The following is a 21,252-nucleotide window of genomic DNA, read 5'->3' as shown; positions in this document are numbered from 1 at the left end:
TACAGAATAATCAGGATTATTTTTATTAATTCATCTTCAGTTTCAATAATATCATTACAGAAAAAAACATCCTCTTCATTATATTTATACAGTAGTAGTAGAATGCTGTGTCATTGCTTCATTACAAGTGCTGGTCATAGTTTATAGTGTGTGCAGTGTGACACTGAGTCCAGTGTTACGAATCACTCAGTACAAAGGCAGTTTAACAATAACCTGCTTCTTCTTACTCAAATGGATCTATCTGGGTTTGATTGGGCCTCCTTGGGCGGGTGCCAGGACGTGCTCTCATGCTGCGTTCAGGTCAGAGCATAAATATGAGCTGTCCAAAACATTATAATTGAGTAAATTTAATTTGGTCCTTCCACCAAATGAAAGGCCTTAAAAACGGTTGCACCCTGTTCTTCCACTTTGTCTCACATGACACGAACGCAGCATGAGCCTCTGATAGATATTTGGTGCATTTGAGGTAACTGGGAAGTTTCTGACAACTGAGCTAGAGGAATAAATGAGAAGACAGTGTTGGTACCTTGGACTTTGAAAACTCTTCTCACGCGCCAATAAATCGCATCAAGAAGTGCCAAAAATGTAACATTTAGTCAGATCAGAAGTCCCGCCCAGGTGCTGCACCTTTCGTCTCACGCCTGGAATGACACCTGCCCAAAGAGAAAGACACGCCCCTCCCCCCCTTTTATGGGCATGCAAGTATGGAAAAGGAGGGGAGGAAAAAAGGAAGATGAAGAAGAGAGGGAGGAGCAAGGGGAGGGGTGGAGGAAGACTGCGTAAGCCTATCAGGGGAGGGGTCAAGGATCACAAGTTCTGCCTGTTGCTGCGTTCAGGTCAAAGAAGAAAGATAGTAGACATGAGCTTCGGAAGTTAAAGGGATAGTTCAGATTTTTTGAATTGGGCTTGTATGGGGTGCCTATCCACAGTCAGTGTATGAAATACAGTAGATGTCCATCGACGCGTCCTCAGTTTGGAGAAGCAGGCTGGAGTGCAACATGGAAGCTAAGCAATGTACTGCTGTGGATGGGGACCAGCAACAGAAGGAGTTTACAAAATGACAGGAGGCCAGGGGCCGGTCTCAGCAGCCCTATACATGTGTCTGGGATTTTAAGATGTTTCTAGGATTTTAGGATGTTTGTGGGATTTTAGGATGTTTCTAAGACTTAAAGATGTTTGTAGGATTGTAGGAGATTTCTAGGACTTCAGCGTGTTTGTGGGATTTTAGGATGTTTCTACGTTTTTAAGACGTTTGTAGGATTTTAGGACGATTTTATGACTTTAGGATGTTTCTAGAATTTTAGGATGTGTGTAGGATTTTAAGCTGTTTCTAACATATTTAGACATTTGTAGAATTCTAGGATTTTAGGACATTTCCAGGAATTTAGGATGTTTCTAAAATTTTAAGATGTTTGTAGGATTTCAGGATGTTTCTAAGATCATAAAACATTTGTAGGAATTTTTAGGATGTTTCTAGGAATTTTTACAATTTCTAGGATTTTAGCACGTTTCACAGATCTTGTAAGTTTTGCAGATTTTAGGACATTTCTAGGATTTGAAGAGGTTTCTAAGAGTTTAGGGCATTTCCAGAATTTTATGGCATATTTAGGATATTACAAGCACTTCATTTTTATTGTGAATCTGAAAATGGTTGGGGGACCACCCAGCACCCTATAAGGGGCCAGCTTTGGCCCACAGGCCACAGGTGGAATATCACTGCATTTTTCTTCAAAGCAAAACTCCATTGAGAAAAACACTGATTTAACATTTCTGAACACAGTAACTGCTGGTCTACTGCTATCTTAAAGACTTAGTATGTTTGTGTTATTGTGTGACTATGGCGTTTAAAAGATTTGATTTGGGCTCACCAGAGTTACACAATAACACAAACAAAGTTGTTGTAGCTCGCTGAACATGGGAAATGCTGATCTACTGCTGCTTCAGTTACTGCTTTTGTCAATAGAGTTTGGCAATAGCTTTGATAATAGCAAAGAGAGACAGAAAATGTAAGCTTTTAACGACTGTCTCGTCAGAATAGGTTGTCTGACGGCGAGGTAAAGTGATAAAATTACTCTCAATATAGCATTCACCTAAACTGATATACATTTTTAGGTGGCTAAAATAGGTTTTGTTGCTGGCCCCCATCCACAGCAATACATTGCTTAGCTTCTGTGTCAGACTGCAGCCAGTGTCTCCAAAATGGAGGTGTGCAGACTGACATCTACTGTATGTAATATACTATCTATAGATAAGTACCTCATACAATCCAATGTCAAAAAAATTCAACTATCCCTTTAACAGTTCATATCTGTGGGGGTAACTGAAGCATGAAGATCAGCAGCAACCAACATCAAGAAAAACATTAATTATGTCATCTAAGTAGCATTAAATTCAATTAAGTACATTGTTTTGTACCATTTTTCCAACATGACCTGAACGCAGCATTAGACCTTTGACCATGTGGATTTGTTTGGCACTGATTACACTGATAGGAAGAATCAGGGGAACTAGAGGAGTTAAGGTTTGGTGCACTGGTGAATGCTTGGGACTCACAGATTGCATATGATGCATTTGGACGGTCCTTTGTTGATTGGTAAACAATTTTGTGTTTAATCAGCAGGATACAGCAGCGACCCGGCCTACTACCTTGTTAATGCTAATAGTAAACTAAGCTTCTTTTGTGGGCTAAATATCAAACAAGGTCCTCTTTATTTCTCAGAGATGCTCAGACTATGTACAGTACATTGAGAGAAAAGCAGTCAAATGATGACAGTTTTTTTTTTTTTTTTACAGCCTTTAACTGTGTTGATTCTTTTGACTTCAACGAGCACCTTAACACCGTCATGGTAGAAATACACCAGTTGTGTAGTTTACGAGCACCTGAAGGCGACACCCTGCTTTCAAGTGATGTCAGGTCGGAGTTTTCTCTGAGTTGGGAAAACAGTATGTCACAACTCACTCATGCAGCTCTTTTTGTTCATGTTCGTGTGGTTTGAGAAAAGATGGGGGCGGCTGATTGGCCAAACAGAAGCCAGTCTGTAAGACTAGCTTTCAACTAGGTATAATTATTCATCTTTGGCTACTTAAAGGATAATCTGATCATAATCTACAGTTTTCTTACTGTCAACAAATCACATATAACGACCCAAATGAATTCCCTTGTAAAAAAGAAACAGTTTGTTTAAACTTAAAAAGCTTAATGTCCAGACTACTTAAAAATCTTAAATTGACTAAATTTAAGACAAGTTGAGGTAATTCTGTATTAATTAAAAAAAAAAAAAAAAACTTGTTCAGCTGAACTTAAACTCTTGAGTTACGTAAACAAAAGCATTTTCGATTAAGATGTCAAAAATGTTCAGCTCTTTAAGGACATTAATGCTATTATTCAGCTTTCAGCTCGGCCAGTTCTATATTCGTTTTGGAGATTTTTTTCAATCAGCACAGTGCAATACCTTTAGTCTTCAAGCCTTTTCATGCATTTAATTTCAACTTTCTTTGGCATACACCATCCTACTGCTCCAGACACTCACAGGAGCACCATATATAATGTGTTATAATCCGTGGCTAAAAATATTCCCCAACAAATGCAGAGCAATGTTAGTTTAAAACTACAATGCACAGCTGTTCTAAGGAAATAACTGATGATTTAAAAAAAATTGAGCTATTTGACCTGTATTAAAGGAATAGCTTGACTTTTTAACAAATACGCTTATGAAAGTTAGATAAAAAGAATAATTTATTATTATGAAGCACTTTTTAACATTTTAACATCTGTTACTAAATATGAAGCTAAAGCAGGCAGCTAGTTAGCTTAGCTTACCATAATGACTGGAAACAAGTGGAAACGGCACTGTCTAAAGGGGACACAATCCAGCACCTTTAAGGGCTAATATATTCTCAGCGTTACACAGAGACAGACAGAGCCTTCTGTCTGCACTCTGCGTTTATTTCATTCGTACTTGTGCATGTTTTCAGAAAACAGATATGGACGAAACAGAGCAGTACCCCTGGAGATCGTGGAGGCAGTGTAGTTCAAGCGAGACACGACCGCAAGAGACGAGGAAGACGTGTATATAATGGCAGAACGGAATAATCAGTAATTTATGATAATATATATTTAATATATAATGAAATTATTGAAAATACTCCTTTGTCCACATGTTGGGATTTATATAAAGACCTCCGCTGTCTACAACGCTGCCACTTTTTAAAGGTACAATATTACAATCTCTTCCTTGTTATCTTCTTAGTTGTGTGAAAATTATACCATCTTTTGGCTGTATTTATGCCAACATAAAGGACCCATGGAAGTATGAGGACATGTTTAAAATGGACATATATCTATTTTCGTATGTCAAGGGAGTATAAAAGTCTTGAGTATAGAAGTTTTGAAACTCACTATTAACCCTTTTCCACCAAAATTAGTGCATATATGCAGGTTTAAGTGTGAATACTTGCTAAAATATGCAAGGACTCCTTTGTCATTGCTAGTAGAACAGAGACAAGTATGTCTTTTTTTTTTTAAACTGGTGTCATGTTCAAAGAAACAGATGCCAGGAAAACAGGGTTTGTAAACAGTAAAGCAGCATGGAGGCCAGCGAAAAATGTTAGAGGGGTTATCTGCTCTTCAGATCTGCTATTTATTCAGTCTCTCTTTCTAGCTTGGAGCAGACTAAATATGGAACGCTGTTCGGGCGCCGCTTGGATGGCAACATATGGAATTGTGGCATGTTTTTGTGTTGCGACACAAAATCGGGCTAATGTCGGCTTTCCATTGCTGCTGGCTGGAGCCGATCGGAGCTGGAACTGACAATTATCAGTCACTTGCAGGGTTATTTGTCCTGGGAATAACGTCTGATGACAATTAAATACAAAACCCAGATTTGAGGATGTGTTTTTGTTTGTTTGTTAGTTTTTTGTCCAGTGGGAAAGAGGCTTAATTAATATGTTAAATCTAATAAGTATAAATATTTTGTCGTCAAATCATTGAAAAATAGTACAAATATGACAATTTATCTTGGTAGGCAGATGTAGTTAAAAGAGACGTTGATCAGTTTATGGGATTTGTTGATAATAAGGAAAACAAAGAATATAACAATATTCTCTAATAGTTGTAAAAATGCAAATATCATGTTTATCAAAGACTATTTCAATTCTGTACTGTGTGTTTTATGGTGTAAACTATACACTCATGTAAATCAAACACCACTTGAGTGCAGGGTTGAGCTAAACTGATACTGTCTATGTGGCCCACCTCTGATAGGAGAGAGGTTCCTCCCTGACTACAGATCATAGAAGTCCTTATGTATTTTATTGTTATAACAATTATGTTTGTATCTGATGTCAGACCACAGAAATCCTCCCGGTGTGATGAGAGAGGATTTCACTCAGTGAGTCGTGCCTCACCCTGCCTTAAAGCCAAGCCACTGACCCGCCTGAAAGAGTTTGAATGGCTTTCATTTAGAGTCATGATGAGTTTTAGGTTTGAAAATGTAATATGTGGTGAAAAAAATAAAACTTTTTTTTTCCTTTTTTTGGCAAAAAAGTTATATTTACTGTACTGGCACAAACTATATCAGCAGCTTTAATCAAAAAATCTTTTTAAATCTTTAGTTCATGTTTCTGTCAATACTGATGTTAGGGTCAGTGTGTTTTGGGAGGAGATGTACTGCAGGGAGGGGGTATCAAGGAGTTTCATATATCTGGGTGGAGGATGTCAGAGCAGAAAAGAGGAAGAAGAGAATAAGACGGGGGAGAGAAAAGGAAAACAGGTCAGGAGGAGTGGAGGAAGGAGGACAAAGTCTCTATATCTCTATATCTACCAGGGAGAAATGTTGAACGCACAAAGCAAATGAACAGGAGAGAAGAGGGCAATGATTACTACTAAGATGAGAATATTCAATCAGAACCATGATAATAATAATAAATAGAATATTAATTAAGAATATTAATAATCATTATCATCAGGATAATAATAATAATATTACAGAATAAATCTCATATTTTATATTTTTTTTCACATTTTTTCTCCATTGAAATACAGTGATCTCCTCAGAGCAGACCAATGAGGTTTCAGCCTCCGCTGGCTCCGATTGGCTGTTGCATATGACATCACAGCTAATGGCGACCAGGTAGACATGCATCACTTCCTGCCCCCGCCCGTTTCCTGTCCAGACAGGAAGTCCTGGCACTGCCATGGTAATCGGTAGCGAGTGACATTGAAGTCTGGGGAGGAAATATTTTGGTGTTACAGTCGGCTGTGCCACCCCTCAAAAAAATGCGACCTGTAAGGCTGCAGGTGACTTAAATGAAACAGATGAGAACACAACGTACCTGCATCATAGCCGTCCGATGACCATGACATCCACGACCTCTCCCTTATGCAGCTCCACGTACTGCTCTGTTTTCGGTGGTAACATCAGCAGACCATTGGCGCTACGCATCGACATTAGCCTGCTGGAAACCTGGTTGCCTAGAGAGAGAGGGAGAGAGCGCTAATGTGTGAGCCTCTGTTTTTACCGCATTAAGCAAATATACTGAATATAGGTCTAAGATTAAAGGACTAAACCCTTTGAAACCCGGGAAAATTGGCTTGATTTCTCTCAAAAAAAATGGGAAGAAGGTGATTAGCAATGAAAGAATAAATAACCCTCCAAAAATTGCAAGAAAATAGTAAAAAGTACAAGAAAATAACCTGAAATCTTGTTTAAAAAAAGAAAAGAAAAAAGAAAGAAAGAAAGAAAGAAAGGAAATGACCTGGAAAATTGTAAATAAATAAATAATAATAAAATAAAATAAATTAAATAAAAATAGTGATAATAATTAAATAAAATACAGAAAGAGAAATAAAAAAAAGAAAGAAAAGTTAAAAGAAACTGAAAAAGCCGGAAAAAGTACTTAAGAAACATGATAATGTAACATGATTTCAAATATGTAATTTTGATCATTGTAATTATTGTATAGGTCATTAATGGCATCCTCAGGGGCTGAGCTATAACATTAGCTAGCTCAGTGGTGCTTAGTGAGCTAGCTGTAGATTTGAGAGAAGACAGACATTTGTACAGCCGATACCTCCGAACCTCTGCAACTCAAGACAAAACTATCTACATTGATAAATAGCACTATAGACACAAGTATGTTTGTTTTTTATTTTGGTGTGAACTGTGCCTTTACCATTCACACAGTTTATTTCTCCAGTGTTTGGGCCTACAACCAAAGCTAGCCACATTAGCAGCTAACTTCAGTAGGCTACTTTTGCTAGCTCAGTGGTGCACTCTTTCCTCTGTGTGGCTTTCTGGTAGTTTCTGACCGTTTTGGCCTTACAGACTAAGGCAGCCAAGTGAATTGTTGTGTCTCTGTTTGTATGTGAAAGAATAAGGCCATGTCACAAAACTTCAGCCTTCTGTTCTCGTAAACATCTCTGGAGGTGCAGACAAAATACAGAGTGTTGATGAACAGACACCTGCTAATGGTGACAAATAAGGATGTTGTGACTCTTGAGCATCTGTACGGGTCCTGGTAACTTAACCTCTTTTCTCTGTGTCCTGGCTGACAAGCTTGGAGATCTATCTGCAGATGTTAACCAGAATATTGCAATAAATGTCTAAACTCTGGAAGAGAAGTGTGCTTTTTGTGAATTAATCTCTGAAGTGGCACTATAAATAAGGTGATTTGGTGGGTGTGGTTAAGTAGAAAGAAAATAGCTCCCGAGGTCTGTTGATTATCTTGAGTAGCCGGGTCATGATTTCTGGAATATAAATGATATACTATAAATGTTGTTTTTTGTTGTTTTTTTTGTTTTTTTGCGCCTTGAGCACCATAAGCCATTTAATTCCATTACACTGGAGAAGGCAGACATCCTTACAGCTGATATCTCCAACGCCTGACAACTCACAACAAACCTATCTAAATTGATAAATAGCACTACGGGTAGAAGGAAAAATATGTACTTTTGATTTCTGGATGAACTGTCCCTTTAACCCTTTGAAACCAAATTGGCTTGATTTCTTTCAAAAACATGGAGGCAAAGAAGGCAATGAGGTACTCAACAAGAAATGACCTAAAAATGAGCAAGGAATTTGTAAAAAATTACAAGAAAATTATATGAAATCAGCAAAAAAAGTAAAAGAACAAAGACAGAAAAAGACCAGAAAAATGTGCTAAAATAAATTAATAATAATACTATAAAACCACACACACACACACACACACACATATATAAAAAAAAATATATATATATATATATATATATATATATATATATATATATATATATATATATATATATATATATATATATATATATATATATATATATATATATATATATATATATATATATATATATATATACAAACACAAATATATATATATATAAAATATATATATATATATATATATATATTTTTTTTTTTTAAGTCACAATGTTTCTAATAAAACTCTCTTTATTTACTTGTAACCTTTTAATATCTTTTTTGCAATTTGCAGGACATTTCATGCCAAGCAGCTGACAGAATTCTTCCCACATTTTGAAAGAAATCCTGGCTCAATAGTTTAAATACTTGCAAAAGACATCTGAACGCTGTACAGGAAAACTGATTTCAATTCAGGGTCCCATCAAAACATGCACCTTTTTCAACACTCACCAATATTACAGAAGGTTCTGAGTATTTAGACATTGCTGATATCTCTGCACAGTATGCATTTTCAATTCTGATACATTTTTTAGAAGTGGATGTGGTGTAACTATGACAGTGGAACCCAGCTGTAGGTGAAACACTGGTGAGAGTGTGCAATGTGTGTGTGTGTGTGTGTGTGTGTGTGTGTGTGTGTGTGTGTGTGTGTGTGTGTGTGTGTGTGTAGTTTTGTGCTTACCTGTGCTTTGTGCCCAGGGCAGTGGCTCCTGGTGATGCCAGGTGAGAATACAGCGGTGGTACTCTGGTCTGGGATCCAGCTTCACGTCACAGGAAAGCTGAAACACACATACACACATAAAATGTTACTGAAATATTTAGATTTAATCTTGTCTTCAACCACAAATTCAAGAGTTTGAATTGAAACATTAAAGGAATAGTTCAAATAGTAATTAAAAACTTCCAAATTTCTGGCAAATACAATTAAGTTACCCAGACTTAGACAAGATGATTAATACTATTCTCTGTCTGTACACTGAATGTAAAATCTTGACCTTCTGATCTAATTCTCAACAGAAAAGCGAATAATTGCATTTCCCAAAAAGTCCAAATACAGCTTTAAACCATTATTACATCTTCCAAAATATAACAGAGCAGTGGCCCGGGACACAGTATCTAATTCTGTAAATGGTAACTTAAAAATATGACACATTTTTGCCACAAATATGTCAATAATTGTGTCATATTATAATATCTCATTCATTCATACACAGACATTTATGGGATACTGTTCAGCTAATAGATTCTCAGATACATTTTTTTTTTCAAAAACAGTGGATTTTTCACTTGGGATAGATGGTTTTGGGTTACTTAATGTAACATAAGATGATATATTATTGATATCCCACAGGGACGTTCTCCTGTGGACAGGAACACCCTCTTCATTGTGAGCTCAATGGTTAGTCACAGCTTGGAGGAATTCAGTGTCTTTTAAGGACATGTTAGTAAGGTGGAGATTGACAAGCTACTTAATAGCCTGGGTTTGTGATAATCTGTGTGTGTGTGTGTGTGTGAGAGAGAGAGAGAGAGAGTTACCCTAGCTTTAATAATTGTAGGTCTAGGGTCCAGAATGCCTTGCATCTTCCTCAGAGCAGGAATCACAAACAGGTTACATGTCACCACTGCAGACACTGGGTTACCTGGAAAACAACACAGTACGGGGTTAATACAGAACAGAGGAACACCACTCTAAATGCATCTTGATGCTACACTCATAACCATCACAGGACACCTTGCTCCAAAACTTGCTGTTGTAAAAACTGTCCGAGTATGCGTCCAACACACCAACATCAGAAGTCTGGCTAAGCATGAGGAATTAATAACGTCTTCAGAACAGTAACATGTTTGTTTGTTTCATAAGATAGAAGAATAAGTTTCTGTGTTAAACGGTAGCCACTCTTCCTGGGGTCTCCACTATTTTCTTTAACAATATTTCATTGACTACATAACATAAATCTATAACATTCATACGTATAGTGCGACTTAAACACATTACAACACCAATAAAACACACAGCAGTCAACACAAACTCAAAGGCAGTCTAATACATACAGCAGCTCTACAGAATAATTTATGTCTTTAATAGTTGAGAAAATGGTACTTCGCGACGTATCCACTAAATCTCAAGAGGGTTAAATTAGATAGATAACTCAAAATCCACTTAATAGCTTTAAGACCATCAAAGATATATATTAAATATAGTATTCTACACTGTTCCTTATGTAAATAAATACCATCTTGACTTTTTGTGCAAATATATTGTATTACTTTTAGAAATCAATAAACTTGGTCATGAATTGTCAAAGAATTTTCAAAGTATTGTCAGATTTAAACCATAGACCGCATGCAGAGATGGCCAACATGTCTCCACTTCCTCCCACTGTACAACAATGAAGCCAAAATATCATTTGAAGTCAGACTCTTTGCCACAGTGATCAGGAAGCGAAAATCAAATCCTGCCCATACACACATGTCCGACCAAACACTGAATAGCACTATTGATCATGGACACACTGACTGACACACACAGCTGTCAATCATGATGTCGCAGACCCCATTTATGGCATCAAATACTGCGACTAATTAAAACCAGATCAGAAGCGGGGTGGCTGAGGCAAAATGCATGACCCCTCACCATGAACAACCAGATTTCACAGTTTTAACTCCATTTCTAGTGTGTGTACTGGTGCCAGGGTGCAGGTGACACACAGAAAACAGGACATGGCTTCAGATGGATAATCTCAGTGGGCGCTGAGCCAAAGACACACTAAAAAGACCATCAGGGCAAAGCAGTGGGGTGTCAGAGACGGTCCAGTGGATTGGACAACAAGGAGACACACATTTACTGACACACAGACAACACACACAGCCACTTATTCACACAGAAATACATTACCTGGCAGAGCAAAGATGAGTTTCCGTGCTCCATCAATGTCAACTGTGGCAAAGGTAGTAGGAAGACTGAGGAGCAGAAACACATGGGTCATTATTTTAGTAGTAATACAATCAGCAGTGTTGATATTATTAACATCAGTTGTAGCAGAGCAGGCAGTAAAAGCAGTAATAAATCAAATCATTTTTCCTCTATTTTAACCCTTAGGGCCCACTTTACAATTACACACACTCATATCGCTCTGTGCACAAAATGCGCTCTTCAAAATCAGGCTTTAAAAATGTTATACATTTATATTATTTCCTACTCTCAGTGAGTTGATTTTTTAACCAGCATCAGTCCTAATCATAAATATCAAATATTCATACATCCCTTTAAATGCCAAGTCTTTGTCACGATGCCACTATGTTATTAAATGGAAAAAAAGAAACACAAAAATGAATTATTATCAATATACTACATGCAAAATAACATTTTTCATTATTATTATTATTATTATTATTATCATTATTATTATTATTATTATTATTATTATTATTATCATTATTATTATTATTATTATTATTATTATTATTATTATCACAGTCTGGAATATTTCAATGATTTGCAGCAACATTGATTGTGACAGTGCAACTCGTGGAAACAGAATGTGTTTTCTCCTTATGTCAAATTTGGTAAAAAAACGATGTCATCAGCTGGAAAATAGAAAAAATGACAAATTTTAAAGCAAAAGCCCAGAATGACACCCAGAAATAATACAATGTATGCTTTTATGCTTTGATGTGGGATCAAAAACTGCGGTTTGAATGGATTTCACATTAAAATTTTGTTTGCAGTGTATTTTAGACTTTTTGCAGGAGCTGAGCTGGAAATTTCAAGATTAAACAAAAACACTCAATCTTGCCCAAATGTATGCCACATGCATCCCCCGTCTCACCCTGGCTTCATAAAGACTCGTCCAAAGTGGATCTGAGCATGAAGGTCAATATCCAGCACCTGCTTTAGGTAGTCCTGATAACACACACAAAAACAGACAGACGGAGATCTCTATTACTGTAAAGCTGAATCAGCTGTGAGACAACAACTTTCAGATGTCGTGAGAGCAGAAAAATAAATAAACAGGAGGCAAACAAATAAACTGTGAAAAAGCCTGATGGGAATTTGGCTGCTTCTTTGTTAAAGATTGGAAGTGATCATGTCAGTGAGTTATTTAGTAAGTTAGAGGAGTGTCATAGCTTACCTTTTCTCCCATGGACACACCCCCTGAGGTGATGATGACATCGGCGCGACTGATTCCCTCGTGGAGAGCTGACAGCAAGTCATCAGGGCTACAAACACAAGCACGACACATTAGTTCACTTCTTCATGGAGACCTGCACGGCCTGTGAAAGCAGCTGTGTTACATTATGTGGCTGTGAAGGATTTAAGTCTGAGAAAATAACCCTGCTGATGTCACAATGGGCTAATATTGATTTTTGTATCACTGTAACCAAAAGCTGATGAATGAAATTGTTCACACATTATCGCCCTTTGCAGATACAAAGTACTTATGCATAGTAAAACATATGGTTTTAAAACTGTATGCTACCACATTTTTTGTGTGAATTGGTTTTGTGTTTTTTTTTTGTCAAAAGGATTGAAAGCAAACTGTGCAAAGTTTGTGTCCTCAAACAAAAATGTCAGCAGTGTATGGGCAGTGTTTTGTGTAAGTCTGAAATGCTCCTACTGATACTGCTCTGGCTGATTTTAAATTCAACCATTGTTTTTATATTTTATATTATATTATTACTTTATTTTTGTTTATTTTGCAACTGCTATAGCGTGTTGTTTTTATATTTTTATTTTCTGTTGTATTTATTTATTTATTTTATTTTTTTTTTTTCCTGTGTGTTTTTTGTGATTTTATGTGTAAAGCACTTTGTAACGATGGTTTTGATAAGCGCTATAATAATATTTTTTTTATTTTTATTATTATTATTGTTATTACTTGTCTCCAACGATGCCCAGGTTGATGGTGGGATATCCGTGTTCCTGGATGGTGGACAGCAGAGTGGAGCGGTTGGAGTCACGGATTTTCCCTGGGTGGAGGTCATCCTCTGGATTCAACAGCTACACACAAACACACACACAAACAAAGATGATTCGGTAACAAACCCCAAACTCTAAATTCATACATCAAAAGTTGAGTCTGTGTGTATTTCTATCTGTTGGTGTGTTTTTTACCTCGTTTCCAGTGGACATAACGGCCACCACGGGGAACTTGTGCACGCTGACCTCTGTCACTCCCACTGTAGCCAGCAGGCCGATTTCTGATGGGCCCATGTGTGTCCCTTTGGCCAACACACACTCCCCTCGCCTGATGTCATGACCGATTGGCCTGTGCACGCGCACACACACACACGCAAACACGTCATGATCAAAGTTAGTTAGTGGATTTCTAAGGCAGCTCTGATAGTAGCCTCCACTTAATTCCTTTTTACCTGATGTCCTGTCCGGGGCGGGCCTGGACCATGATCCTCACCTCCAGCTCCTCTGTGCCCTGAAATAAGTACGACTGTCAGTGTCACCACACCTGCTGACAGAACACAGGCTATCCACACACACTGCTGCCCATTAGCCCATTAGCATGCACAAAACTTCAAACTAGACAGGGGATGCAGTTTTAGCAAGACAGCTGGTAGACTTGCAGCAGCTGGAGAGCTGCAAATGCTCCGGTCAGACTTGGACCAGCAGTAAGAGAGCTGCTGGCACTCTGGTTGGTGCTTTGACTAAGCAGCTGGCTAAAGTTTGCATCCTCACCACTGATGCTAGTTTCATGTTGTGTGCGTCTAAAAAAAAATGTGGATATCTTTGCCTCCTTCATCTGTCTTTGTCAGGTGACATTACACTCGCAAAAGCTGCTCTGCTTTACAATACACTTAATGTACCACATGTACAATCTCTCCTCTGCTCTATTCTGACTGTGGGTGTGTGCGTACGTGTGTGTGTGTGAGCAGGGGAGAACTGACAGCAACGCAGTAGAGACTGAAACATAAATTAGACAAATTCCATTAGCATACGTGGTCTAGACCTGTTCTATATGAGAAGAGACCTGGGATGACTTCTGTTGTGATTTGAAATAACATCAAATAAAATAGAGAAAAATAAAATAAAATAAAATAGTGGGGGATTGCCAAGGGAAACACTGAAAGTAATGTTGTTGCTTATGTACTTACATCCTCAGACTCCCTCAGAAGCTCTGTATCTTCCACCTGAACCACAGCGTCGGCTCCACAAGGAATCGGAGCACCAGTTGTCACCCTCATCACCTGACCTGGCATCACTGTATGGGTGGGCTACACACACACACACACACACACACACACACACACACACACACACACACACACACACACACACACACACACACACACACACACACACACACACAGAGCTTATTGATGCTGATATAGATTTATGATCACTGTGGTTCAGAGATAACAGGCAACTTTAGTGGAAAGACGTGATCGGCCTTTTAATTCCTCCACAGATGTAAACTCAGCTGTAAAACACCATCTGCCTCTAACTTGTGATTTGTTGCTGCTGTGTGTTCACATCACGCCGCTCAGCAGCAAACACACAACAGCACCTGAAGAAGTTCTCTTCACAGAGTGCTGCAGGGATGACATTCTTTCCCTTATTAAAAAGCCCATGGGATTTTTCCATTGGATTTTGGATTATTATAGACATAAAACACAAAAATAAATAATAATAATAATAATTACCATTACCATAACCATTATAGTTACCATAACTATGAACACATCTCTAAATTGATTAATAGTAAAAAATTACATTGGTCCAACAATTTTTTCTGCATCATTTAAAAGGAATTTTAAAGTGTTAAATCTATTTTCTCCATCAATACGCACATAAACCCAAGTTTAATACTTAATAAAAAGGCACTGAATAAATATTTAAGAGGGATAAATGGCTAAACCCTCTAAACTGTAGGGTTATGTTGCTTTTTCATTGCAAAAAGAAAAACATTCATACTGTCTCAGCCCCATGACAATGTTTTTATCAATCATTCAGACACACGCATGTAGACACACAGTCTGTATGTCTGAGACCTACCACATTATCCTGGTTATTGTGCTTTTACCATTAAAATTGGACCACCTGTATAATATGCAGCAGCATTAGAGTAATTAGAAGTAGTGTGACTCCTGATGAAGGTAATAGTATTTAGCAGTCAGTCGGAGTGCTTGGTGTAGATGGTGGGATGTGTATTAGTAGCAGTGCTAATAGTTGTATTGTTAGCAGAGCTACTCTCTCTATTGCTTAAAGGAATACTAGTGGAGCTAGCGTGTGTTCTTCACATGGAAGTGTTAGTGTGTTAGAGCTGACCTGTTGTCCAGCCTGTGATTCTCCCATGATGAAGCGATCTCCTGGGCCGTCAGCAGCTACAGGTCAATGAGAAGCATGTTGATCAGGTTAATTGTGTTAATTAGACCATGAATATTAATTTTTAAGATTCAACGAGCAGCTAAGTACAGAAGCTCTGAGCGGCCATACATTCATACATTTTTTTCCTCCATTTTCCCAAGATAACTTAATAATTTTCTCGAGATAATGAAACTGTGTTTTCCTGAGGTAATGACAATTCATTTGAGAGATAATAAAACAACGGCGTAATAGTTTTCTATTCACTGAAAGAATTTAAAACATCATGCAGTGTGGCAACGTCAGAGGAGCGAGGGAATATCGACCACAGCATCACATGGGGTGGGTGACGTGGTGGCTATTTGTGTCCAGTTTTGACAAATCGAGTGAGAGGAGCAGAGTGATGCACATCCTGAGGTCCCGAGCCATCAGGTTAGCTCAACAGAGGGCTGGTGTAATGTTAACGTTCATGTTGTAACATTCACTCATTCATTCATTTTAAAACTATTTTAGAACAGAAAACATAAAAGCAAAAAACAAACAGCTCATTTACATTAGTGTCCGCATGGCGTGACGTGTCACGAAAATCTCAGGCCTGTCACATTAAATTCTCGAGATCTCAAATTAATGATGTCGTTATCTAGTGAAAACTCAGATTTGTTATATCGTAATCTCGAGAAAATCAACCAATCTTGGGAAAACGGAGAAAAAAAATTTATGAATGTACGTCCGCTTGGGGCTTCCGTAGCCAAGAGGACAGTTTGTACACAGAATTAATAAATGTAAATGCATAGATGACTGTAGGGTTCTGTTTAACATTTATGTCCTTGACGTAATGTGTATGTGCAGTATATGAACAGACAGTATTAGTGGTCTCACCTCGTACAGCATAGCCATCTTTAACGGAAGCAGGGAATGGAGGAAGGTTGTCTTTGGCATAGATGTCCTGAGCGAGCACTCGACCCAAACCGTCTACAGGAACGAGCCCAAGAAAAGTCAGTTAATGCAAGTCTCATTTTGACAACAAAAACTCCGGTCATACCTGTAAAACACAATGGGCCTCATGCACAAAAAAACAACTGATTTCTTAGATTCGCCGATGTTATCCAATTTTTAGATAGAGATTCAGATTAGACAATAACATCGTGTTTTCACAGTCCACGAATTGTTTGTCCAAGTCAAAGAAATATCTGTTTTAAATTTGACAAACATGAAGAACTCATGAATATCACATAAACAGATTTAGATTGTTCTGTATTTTAGAGTAATTATAGTGACTGGATTAATAAAATACTGAAGGTGCACTGATCCCAAATAAAACTATAAAAACTCTTGGATGATACTGGAAGCGTTAAGCTTCTGAGTGTCTTCCATACTGCTCTCTGTGCTTTGCCATCGAGGCCTCATACAGAGACACTTTTAGACATCACACACATATTTGATGAGACAGATGAATGGCTGCTCAGCTTTTTCAGACTTTAAACCTTTTACTTTCACTAACTGTGTGTCCGTCTGCTGACCAGCGGTGGAACGTAGTTAAGCACATTCCTCAGAACTGTACTTCAGAACAAACTTACGGGTACTTTTACTTTAATGAGTATTTTAATCTCATGCTACTTTCTTTTTTTACTCCACTAAACTTGTGAGGGAAATATAGTACTTTCTATCCCACTACAATTATTTCATAACTAGTGATTTTATAAATTAAGATTTTTGCACAAAAACCAAATGAAAAGTGAAACTGAAACAAAGAGTCGATAGATCAATTGACAGAAATATTTTCATACTCGTTTCAGTAATTTTCCATGCAAAATGACTTTCTTTAAGTTTTTTCAAAATTTGAGGACTTGCTCCTTTTCCTTTAAATTGTTTTAAATACTTTGATTTATGGAATGTATTTATCTATTCAGTTTGCTTTGAGTACATTTACTTAAATAACAGGTTTAATGCAGGATTCTTACTTAGGGTTCCCACACATTTTCATAGACAAAATTTCAAAACTTCTCTGCAACTTTTCAAAGACCAAATTTCCATTTCAGAAAAGCATTTAATGCATCACACATTTCGCCATTGCTGGCTTTTTAAATTTTCCTGTAACACCAATGCTGATGCTCAGGAAAATCAAATAATCTTTGTTAGTTTATTTAACAGTATGTTGATTTTACTAATGTAGAAATTCGTCCTCTACAGCCTTGTTTCTTTGGTGGCATCTCACCAATTTTGGGGCATTTGTCAGAGTCTTTGCACACAGAACAACACCTGCCCTTATAGTTTTTAAGGGGCGTTACCTAATGCTAACAGGTGATCTATGATCAAGTGGGATTGAGCACTGGGCACACCTGGGTAAGAGCAGATTTTCTGCTTTTTCTTAACACAAAACTAAAAGAAATATGAGCGAAATTTAGGGGAATGTTGCTGCATGAGGCCCAATGATAACACAATTGCCCATATGCCTCCTGTGCATAGTGGAGTCAAACACACACACACACACACACACACACACACACACACACACACACACACACACACACACACACACACACACACACACACACACACACTTCTGAAGACTCACCTCTGTAGTTAATGACTTCAATTCCCAGAATAGGTGTCATCTCTAGAACAGTGATGAAGGCTTTGTCCATTGACGTCAATGGGAACGGAGACATGCGATGACGACGTGCCACTTTACTGATGTCAACCGCACTGTGGCCTACACACACACACACACACACACACACACACAATTAAAGAGAATGGGTGTGTGTTAGTGGTGAATTTGCTAGTATAAACAAAACCATAATGTTTTAGAAATTTCCACAGTGATGCAAGTTGCAAGGCTGGCATGTTAATGAAACAAAAACAAAAACACACACACGCGCGCGCGCGCGCACGCACGCACGCACGCACACACACACACACACACACACACACACACACACACACACACACACACACACACACACACACACACACAGAGAGAGAGAGTGAACTTACTGGCTCTCAGAATGTTCTCATTACTGCCACATCGTGACTGAACCTGCAGAGATACAGACAGATATTCTATATTTGGTCATGTTTGATGCATATATATGGAGGGCTTGATTTAAATACCTCTCCTTCATAGCAGGACAGTCTGGCAAAGGCTTTCATGTTGATTTATCTATTAATAATGTCTAATACACAGGACATGGAAACACACACACAACAGGCAGGAACTCTAGCTGTGATGTTGAAAACCAGCACGCCAGCAGCCGTGTGTATCGTTCTGTGATTGCACAAAACAACACAGGGGTATTAAAAACAGGCTGCAGTGTGGAGTCTGAATATTATTATTATGCATATCAGTACACTTGTGTTTTGTTATCACATATCAGATATCAGCTGGTGTGTTGGAAGTTCCTCTCCTGACACAACTTTATCAAAACAGTTTGTAGAACCTGTGATGACATTTTACTTTCTTCGTATATCGTGCTTGTCTTCATTGTTGCCAGATGCAGCATCTTTTTCTAAAGTTGTCTGTCTTGATTTTAATTTTCTTTTCAACGTGCTTGCTGTTGAAAAGCACGTTGCATTCAAATAACAGCCATGTCTGGAAATGGCAAATTCAGCATCAAGTACATTCCCAAAGCACTGAAACCAACAAAGGCAGGTCATACTCACTTCTCTGCTGCGCTCACTTTCATTTTTAAAAGAAGTGCCAGTTTCATTCACCCATTCATTTCAATCTCCTCTGCTTTTTTGATCAATTTTTGGAAGAAATTTGGTATGTGTTTTTTCCCCATGTTTTTGAGTTTAAGTGAATGATTGGAACAATGATTTTTGAAATTGTTCCAGTATTCCAGCAGAGAAAAGAAAGATGGCTGCAGCCGGCAGCACAATGTCACTTTAAGTCCATTAAAAGTGCTTGTTTTTGCCACTGGCAGGCTCACATAGTTATTAGAATTGTCTGATAACATTATAAAAAGGATCGCTACAGAGAAATAGCACATCTTTTTTTACCTTCTGCCTCATCCGGTCTGTTAGAGTGTTTTATTTATGACTTGTTGTATCAATAAAAGGTTTTGTTTTATGTCATGGTGGACTGTTCAACTTGTAAGCAACAGTGCCGAATTTTTTTCGTAGGGATCCTTTTTATAAAGTTGTCAGACACTCACAATAACGATCTGAGCCTATCAGCAGCAAAAACAAGCACTTTTAAGTCCAGTTCAGACCTAAGATTTACAACATGTTAAAACATACAACTTATTGCAATGCACCGGTCTGCAACGCTGCAGACCGGTGCATTGCAAGATGAAACAATTCATCTTGTCGCCAATCTTTGGTGTGAATTGGACTTCATACACGGAAACTTGAAAAAATAGGGTCCACGTTGAAAAATACTGAAGTTACCCTTTAAGTTAATGTCCATCCACCAACAAGGTCTGCCTCAGGTGATCAGGACATAGCTGGTCAAAATGTTGCATCATTACTTCGTTATTACTTTTATTTCATTATTTCTAAGTCAGGAGATTAATTCAGAGCAGCAGAGAGGTGAGGGAAACACAGATCACTTGTATTGATGGAATTGGTGCTGTGGAAAGTTTTGAGTTTGAATTAACAGCTAAATAAAACTAGCAGGTCAAAAAAAAACATGACAATATATATATAGGAATAAAGGATAAAAAAAACAGGTTCTATAAATAAAGGCACTGAATCTTCTTTCTTTTGAAGTGAAAAAAGGCCACTATTTAAGGGTGAGCTTTGAGACAATTCCAACAAAATTTGAGTCTTTCTTCCATTTTCATATCCATTGCCAATCCCTTGATATTAATTGGGACACATTTTCCGTGAATGTACCACAACTGAAGATGTTTATGTTTCAGTTTTCGCCAAACCTCACAGTCTCATTCACTCCCATTCAATTCCAAACAGCACACAAGTCCCGAGACTTCTAAAGTGAGGGTAACCTATTACTGTGAGCGAGAGGCCGACAGTCACGTCCGACTAACTTTTACATTTGGTCTCGTATTAATTTTCTCAGTTGAGAGCCAAATTGATACAGGATTGGGAGTTACATTTAGTATTCCCATCCATAACCTATTGCTTTTAGTTAGTGATCTCAATGGTTACACTGGGACCAAATTGGCAACCTTTTCTTTTATGGGAGTTTCTTATAATGAGTGATAAAAGCATCATAAATAACCTACAGTTACCAAAACAGTTGGGGAATCCAGGAAATAAGCAAAAACTCGAATCATGCAGGAACTGTCCTTTGTTTGTTTTTTGGGAAACTGCTGAGACAGTTTTTCCACCACCATCAGCAGGAACGATGCAGATATTCTTAGCATGCAGCATGAATCTTGCAAAGCATATATAAGAAGCTTTAAATTTCATGCAAAGAGCCACATGGTTTTATCTGTTTTTATGGTTGACAGATTTTAATTTTCAGAGGGTTTTTTTTTTGTGCTCATTTGTGTGTGTCTGTGTGTGTGTGTGTGCGTGTATGAAAGTCGGTGTGTACCTTGGGTGTCGGGCATGAGGCGGTGGAAAGGCGGGAGGTCGCCTGTGTTGCCCGCGGTGACTCGGAAGGGGTGGAGCTTAAAGAGGCCGAATCTCGAGGAAGCACCTGAACGCCTCGAGAAATGATAGAGTCCGGGATCTACACACACACACACACACACACACACACACACACACGCACACACACGTGCACACACACGTGCACACACAAACAAACACACACACGTGCACACACACGTG

The 21,252-nt window shown here is 38.1% G+C and overlaps 1 protein-coding gene across 2 annotated transcripts in view; it reads right to left on the bottom strand.

The window, feature by feature from the left end:
* gphna (gephyrin a) overlaps positions 1-21,252 on the bottom strand; it is a 41,569-nt gene continuing 20,317 nt past the window's right edge. For both annotated transcript variants that reach the window (XM_088087237.1, XM_042500511.2), the window contains 16 exons: positions 21,014-21,151; positions 18,508-18,550; positions 18,086-18,223; positions 16,390-16,482; positions 15,475-15,530; positions 14,301-14,420; positions 13,566-13,624; positions 13,309-13,462; positions 13,073-13,194; positions 12,326-12,413; positions 12,023-12,096; positions 11,089-11,153; positions 9,729-9,832; positions 8,875-8,971; positions 6,334-6,472; positions 1-6,225 (listed from right to left, as the gene is read on the bottom strand). In XM_088087237.1, the coding sequence (XP_087943363.1) occupies positions 6,339-6,472; positions 8,875-8,971; positions 9,729-9,832; positions 11,089-11,153; positions 12,023-12,096; positions 12,326-12,413; positions 13,073-13,194; positions 13,309-13,462; positions 13,566-13,624; positions 14,301-14,420; positions 15,475-15,530; positions 16,390-16,482; positions 18,086-18,223; positions 18,508-18,550; positions 21,014-21,151 (1,485 nt within the window). In that variant the 3' untranslated portion in view covers positions 1-6,225; positions 6,334-6,338. The remainder of the gene's footprint in view (positions 6,226-6,333; positions 6,473-8,874; positions 8,972-9,728; positions 9,833-11,088; positions 11,154-12,022; positions 12,097-12,325; positions 12,414-13,072; positions 13,195-13,308; positions 13,463-13,565; positions 13,625-14,300; positions 14,421-15,474; positions 15,531-16,389; positions 16,483-18,085; positions 18,224-18,507; positions 18,551-21,013; positions 21,152-21,252) is intronic.

This window comes from Plectropomus leopardus, chromosome 14 (genome assembly GCF_026936395.1).
Source record: "Plectropomus leopardus strain MGB_pleo_1.0 chromosome 14, ASM2693639v1, whole genome shotgun sequence".
NCBI lineage: Eukaryota > Metazoa > Chordata > Actinopteri > Perciformes > Serranidae > Plectropomus > Plectropomus leopardus.
Note: the sequence above shows the minus strand (reverse complement) of the source record. Positions and strands in the feature narration are given on the sequence as shown.